The following is a 5,752-nucleotide window of genomic DNA, read 5'->3' as shown; positions in this document are numbered from 1 at the left end:
CTGGAATGCTCAATGTGACGTATCAACTCGGGGAATCTCTGGTAGATGTCGTTTTCAGTTCCTCTCGAGCCTCTCCTCTCCCCAACCGCCCTGTCGCCGTATCCCTACAGTGCCACTCATCATCATCATAATAATTGTCATCAGCCTTCCGATGATAGAAGTATAGCGCCTAGCGTTGTTGACTTATCACAGTTGCGATGTACTTCCTGTGGTAAGCGAACACATTGGTGCGAATGCATGCATCAGTCGTAGTAGCTCATGAAGTGTGTAGTGTTGGAGTTAGACATTGTCTGGGCTAGACATTGTCATTGACAATGACAGTTGCCATCGAGCAACTTGTCTGATAGACAAGTTGCTCGATGGCAACTCTTGTCACTATTCGGATGAAGCTTGAGTGCTGGTGTTGCTGCATCTAAGACTTTCAAGAGCTTGAAGTTGAAATCTGAGTATTCGACTTGGAAGCACCCGAATGCACTGAGTGCATTGTAGATATGAACTTTTCACTCGAGCTAAGTTCGTGCAAGAGGACACATCATCATCATCATCATCATCATCATGAGAAAACAAGAGGTGGCAGTTAGGCTGTCCGAGCTACAGAGTTCGATGTCTGTTCCATCACAGCACGGTAGATGACTTCCTTTATTGTTCGTCTAGGACAGTACGGCTGCAGGTCTTCATCCCAATCGAGAGTTACAGCAGTGATAAGCATCTCAGCGAAAGCCCGCTGGATGCGATCTGTATCAAACTCGTCAGCAATAAGACTCCAACCAGGTCTTCCAGCTTGTTCTCTGACGTCGCTGTTTTTGAGAAGCTCAGAGGCGACTTCTATCATCAGCCGGGAGGAGTTCTTCCAGAGCTCGGGGGACTGTGCAGAGGAGGCATTTCCCATCGCGGTCCTCAGCATGTTCAGACCTTCATCAGAGATTTGCAGTCTGACAAGAAAACGATAGCACTGGAGAGCGTCTTCTTCCTCACGAGCAAGGCCTTTTGGTAGAGTAGGATAGGGCCATGCTCGATAAGAATGCGCGTCGGCTCTGACTGTCCCACGCTACTGCTAGCTGTGTCTGGAGGTCTTCCTGCATGAGGACAATCATATCGGGAAAAGGTGGTATCTGAGATCCCACCTGACTCCAAGGATGGTGGTAGACTGGGGTAGTCCAGCTCGCTGAGTGAGGCAGATGTGGGATTGCGTGTCGCCACATATAATAGGAGATAACAAATATCGCGTATTCGCCAGGGTGAGCAGCCATTGCCGAGGATATTGTCCGGAAGAAGCGAACACAGTCGACATGATCTCTAACAGCATCGATGATCTGCTCAAGTCTCCGCCTGGCTCCCTCTATAATGGCGTCCTCGCAGCTATAGTTGCTGCCTAGGGTGTAGCTGCTCTCTCTGGGATCGAACGTTGTTCCTCCCGGGCTCATGTTGTGGATCATGCCACGGGGCACATTACCACGGGTAGAGCCTCCCATCCTGTGAAGGGAATTTCTTTCAATTGCCCAGTCGACGAACTTTCCACTCACTTCAAGTACATCGAGGAAGAATCTACGAAGTAATAGCCGCTATTCTCGTCCAACTTGGCGCTCACCGATGCCCAGTACTGTCAAGGGAAGATGCACAGAAAGGGGTCAGGGATGATAGAATGCTCACAGTTTGGAAGGAGCGGACTCTAGTTGGGCTGCAAATTCGGCCATCTGGCAGTGAGCCTCTGGGATATTGAACTTCGAGTGTGCATTCGGGTTCCTGAGGGTAGACGTAGCTCACACTGTTGTGGATGAGGACAAGACTCACTCTTTCGGACGGAGGAGTGGCTGCTGAGGCTTGACACAGCGAGGCGAGGATGATGAGACCGGAGAACTGCATTATTCACTATCAAAGGAGGAAATACGTATCGTTTACGGTGTAACGATCAGTGGAAATCGGCACTGGAATTACTCGGAGACGCCCGAACTTTACATAACGTATAGGACGATGTTGTGCGCTGTGTGTGTGAGTTTAAAGTCCAACGCCTACTACGACAACACGGCTTAGTTAGACTCGCATCGATGCACATCAGATAACTAGGGATCAGCTTCAGCCTTTTAAATTGTCTACTTTCATCATGCCAATGAGTTTTGTCCATAGGGCGAGATAACCTCAGCCAATGTACTTCCTTTCCTGTTGGGCGCTGAAGAACGTACGAAACATTATTTAACACTTCTACTTCTGCTCAATATAATCGTGCGTAAATCATCATCAACTTTCTTTTACAATTCTTAATAATATTAAGCCACTCCAGCAGAATCACCTCCAAGTATACAGTGCGCTCGGTCACATCACCTCCCGCGATGAGGTACTCTCACTCTTCCTATATCTTGATAGATTCTGCCCCCATTCGTGCGAATTCAGCACTTACATATACATGTATACATAAAGCATTGCAGTGTTCAACGGTTGTGTAGTCAACAGTACTCCTATCAACGCGGAACGGGAAGGGTTTTATATACTCTCACACCTCAGCATTTTGGAGACGTAGCGACTCGCTCAAAAGGCCACGATTGTATATTCCAACGCTGGGTTATATATTTCCACTGATGTTCTTCTTCCAATAGGGATACTGAATCAATAGCGTTAGTGATGACCTTCAGTAGTTGTCATATCTTGTTCTTCGGATGTAGGTCACTGATACGACATGTCTAATCCCACGAGTAAGATTCCGAATAATGAGATCAAATACACCCCGACGATCGATGCAGATGGCGAGTCGATCAGTGTTTGGTAACGTAAGGAAGCAGAGAAGGGAAATAGGCGTGTTGAATACTGTCAGGTACACTGCTGCTGTTCTTGGGGGAGGAGACGGACGTGAGCCCAATATTCTCAGATGATCTCGAGGACCTGAGAGCCTATCTCTTGCATCTTCGAAACGTTACTGTCGATCAATAGAGTCTCTTAAAGGCGTTCACTTCATTCTCTATTGGGCCTGTGATAGAGAAGGAAGTTCCTACTGGCGCTGGTTGCAGTGGGGTAGACTTATTACTCTTGGCAATGACAAATAATGATCATGAACTAAGTGGCTTCGAATGCTTGCTGTGTTGTGTTCGTAAGTGCAGCATCGAACAGTCTTAGTGTTGGCGCTAGAGCCCTCGCGGACTACCCCTACTTCTCATGGTCTTCTTTATAGTCAAGATTGTACCCGTTGCCGCGACGACGGATAGCGACGATCCGATGTGTTTGCCCTTGGCAGAATCTGCTGTATCTTCTTAAAGTTTTTCCTTTCAAGCCCCCCCCCAAGACACGACATTACTTTGACCAGGTTACGCCTAATTGTTGTTACTCCAAAGCATCCTATAAGCATCCCGTAGTAGTTGACAACTACTGTTATGAATAAGACTTATAACAACGCGCAACTACTAGTTGCGTCATTCATGTACAACAACACTTCACTCGTTGCTCCACAGAATTGAAAGTGCATTCTCTTGAACTATCAAACGCAATAACGTCGACTTCCTATGGGAAAAGCAAGCAGTAGTAATCACAGTCATGATGCATGTGTTGATCGTCGTTATCATCATTCATCTTGTTCTTCACACCAACTCTCGATGGCTGAGGCGAGCTCCTCGGCGGTCTGTGGGGTGAAGGGTTTGGTGCAGAAATGGTCAAAATTATGGGCCCAATTTTGGGACTTGAGGTCCTCAACTCTGCCGGCCGAACAGCAAACCAACATGACGTTACTAAAAACAGTTACCGGGGATCGAACCGAGGACCTTCCGGATGGAAGTACCGCTCCAGTTCCTCGTTGTCCATCATTTTCCTTATGGTCTCGGCTGCCTCGGCGCCTCCCATCTTAGGTGGCATGTTGAGATCTAACAGCACGATAAGGGGGTCGTCCACATCGTCACTCTCCTGTAGCTCTATCTGGCAAGGAACCATAGTAGAGTCATCGTATACCAGTAGCTACAACGTTTTCAATTGCATCTTCACCACCATTAACTCTCCTGATTCGATCTTCGTCGAAGCCATGACAAGTAAGGCTCATCTCGGCCACATCCAAATTGTCGTCCTCATCATCAGCAAGGACCAAATCGATAGCCTCAACTCCAGAAAAGGTGGGCATGCTGATTTATCAACGTTAGATCCTGAGAAGGAACCATTCGGCATCACGGCAACCGTAAGATACGATACGTCGAGTTTGCGTTGAGGAAATGCAAGATTGCAAGATTGGCACACCTTTCCTCTTTAACGCGTGATCGATTTCGCTATAGCTTTTGCCCAGTCTTGGTCTTGTTCCTTTCCGAAGAAGTCATCAACCGCAGCGATGCCGTCTTACAACCGTTTCGTAGAGCCTGGTCGCTTCTGCACCGTCACTTACGGTCCCGATGAGGGCAAGCAGTGCACCATCGTGGACGTCGTTGACCACCGAAGGGTCGTTGTTGATGGACCTAAGAACGTCACTGGTAGTGTCAGGGGTGTTTTGGTAGAAAGAATATGATGATGTCCTCAGGTGTTGCCCGTCAGCAGATTCCCATCCGTTGGTTGGCGTTGTCGGATTTCGTCGTCCCCAACACTTTCCGTGGCGCCCATGGTCCCACTGTAGCTAAGGGCCTCAAGGAGGGCGAGGTCCTTGCTAAGTTCAACGCCACTCGATTCGCTCGCAGGCGCGTTGCTCGCAAGAACAAGCTTGCGTAAGTCACTCTAGATTGTATGATGATGAGTGCTGTTATTGTTTTATTATTTCAGCCTTACCGACTTCGAGCGTTTCAAGGTGATGGTTGCCAAGAAGCGTATCGGTCAGGCCCTGCGTACCTCCATCAACAAGGTCCGCAAGCAGCAGCACTAAGCAGCGTTTACTATGATGACTACGTCGAAGTTCTCATTTTCCGTTGTTGATACTAGCAGTAGTAGTAGCAGTGGATTATGATGACGACGACTAGGGCTGTATGATGACGACTGAGGCTGCATATTGTTATATGAGTTGTGTTGATGTGAAAGGATGAGGATACAAGTGGAGGAGTAGGAGAATCTTAGGTCGCAACTAGAAGATACGAAATAGGTCCAGATCAGACCCATACGGAACTCTGAGAATTATTTTCGACTTGTACTATGAGACTACATAAAGAGATTCACCCTCTTGTCACGTCGGACGTGTTCCATCATGTTAGTCTGTTCGGTTGTTTGCTCCGTTTTATTTGTAGTGGTAGTAGTAACAATGGCATCATCGGGGGCTCCTGTGGAATCCATCGACGTTGATGCTATCATTGAGAAGCTTCTCGAGGTAGTAGTATTATTACTATTAGCAGCAGCGAATTTCCAAGCCTATTATCATTTTCAACAGGTACGTGGGTGTCGGCCCGGCAAAGGAGTCCAATTGACTGATGGTGAAATACGAGCTTTGTGTAACAAATCTAGACAGATATTCCTAGAGCAACCAAACTTGTTGGAACTAGAAGCACCGATTAAAATATGTGGTATGTGTCACCATCTACGTGTCACCATGTGGTAGTAAGTATGTCCAACAGGTGATGTGCACGGTCAGTATTATGATCTTTTGCGGCTCTTTGAATACGGTGGATTCCCACCAGAAGCAAACTACCTCTTCCTTGGTACGCATGTTGCTGTTATCCCCACAGACGTACTTGTTTTAGGAGACTATGTGGATCGGGGCAAACAGTCGTTGGAGACTATATGTCTGTTGTTGGCGTATAAAATAAAGTATCCTGAGAATTTCTTCTTACTCAGAGGAAACCACGAGTGTGCCAGTATCAACAGGATTTAT

General features: G+C 47.3%; 4 protein-coding genes across 4 annotated transcripts in view; 2 read left to right on the top strand and 2 right to left on the bottom strand.

Moving 5' to 3' along the window:
* Positions 1–577: 577 nt before the first annotated feature.
* Pmar_PMAR007766 (hypothetical protein) lies at positions 578–904 on the bottom strand (the record flags this gene model as incomplete). The annotated part of the gene is made up of 1 exon (XM_002778517.1): positions 578–904. One exon carries the CDS (start codon positions 902–904, stop codon positions 578–580), a length of 327 nt encoding a protein of 108 aa, XP_002778563.1.
* A 2,643-nt stretch (positions 905–3,547) lies between these two features.
* On the bottom strand, positions 3,548–4,093 carry Pmar_PMAR007765 (conserved hypothetical protein; the record flags this gene model as incomplete). The annotated part of the gene is made up of 3 exons (XM_002778516.1): positions 3,548–3,710; positions 3,761–3,894; positions 3,938–4,093. The coding sequence occupies 3 exons, from the start codon at positions 4,091–4,093 to the stop codon at positions 3,548–3,550; spliced, it is 453 nt and encodes a 150-aa protein (XP_002778562.1).
* Positions 4,094–4,267: 174 nt separating this feature from the next.
* Positions 4,268–4,940, top strand: Pmar_PMAR007764 (60S ribosomal protein L14, putative). Its single transcript, XM_002778515.1, has 3 exons — positions 4,268–4,433; positions 4,481–4,661; positions 4,717–4,940. The coding sequence occupies exons 1-3, from the start codon at positions 4,295–4,297 to the stop codon at positions 4,814–4,816; spliced, it is 420 nt and encodes a 139-aa protein (XP_002778561.1). The 5' UTR covers positions 4,268–4,294; the 3' UTR covers positions 4,817–4,940.
* A 245-nt stretch (positions 4,941–5,185) lies between these two features.
* The window catches only part of Pmar_PMAR007763 (protein phosphatase-1, putative), a gene marked incomplete at both ends in the record, with an annotated part of 2,120 nt that continues 1,553 nt past the window's right edge, over positions 5,186–5,752 (top strand). Inside the window, 4 exons of the mRNA XM_002778514.1 lie at positions 5,186–5,251; positions 5,312–5,444; positions 5,496–5,579; positions 5,622–5,752. Of these exons, the coding sequence (XP_002778560.1) occupies positions 5,186–5,251; positions 5,312–5,444; positions 5,496–5,579; positions 5,622–5,752 (414 nt within the window). The remainder of the gene's footprint in view (positions 5,252–5,311; positions 5,445–5,495; positions 5,580–5,621) is intronic.

The sequence above is a fragment of the Perkinsus marinus genome, assembly GCF_000006405.1.
Source record: "Perkinsus marinus ATCC 50983 genomic scaffold scf_1104296948840, whole genome shotgun sequence".
Classification (NCBI taxonomy): domain Eukaryota; phylum Perkinsozoa; order Perkinsida; family Perkinsidae; genus Perkinsus; species Perkinsus marinus.
The sequence above is the reverse complement of the archived record's forward strand: the minus strand, read 5'-3'. Positions and strand labels throughout refer to the sequence as shown.

Excerpts from the sequence above, each read along its gene's own strand:
- Pmar_PMAR007764 (XM_002778515.1), top strand. The coding sequence starts at position 4,295 with ATGCCGTCTTACAACCGTTTCGTAGAGCCTGGTCGCTTCTGCACCGTC. Across the intron at positions 4,434-4,480 it reads TGGACCTAAGAACGTCACTG|GTGTTGCCCGTCAGCAGATT; the intron begins GTAGTGTCAGGG and ends TGATGTCCTCAG. Across the intron at positions 4,662-4,716 it reads GCTCGCAAGAACAAGCTTGC|CCTTACCGACTTCGAGCGTT; the intron begins GTAAGTCACTCT and ends TTATTATTTCAG.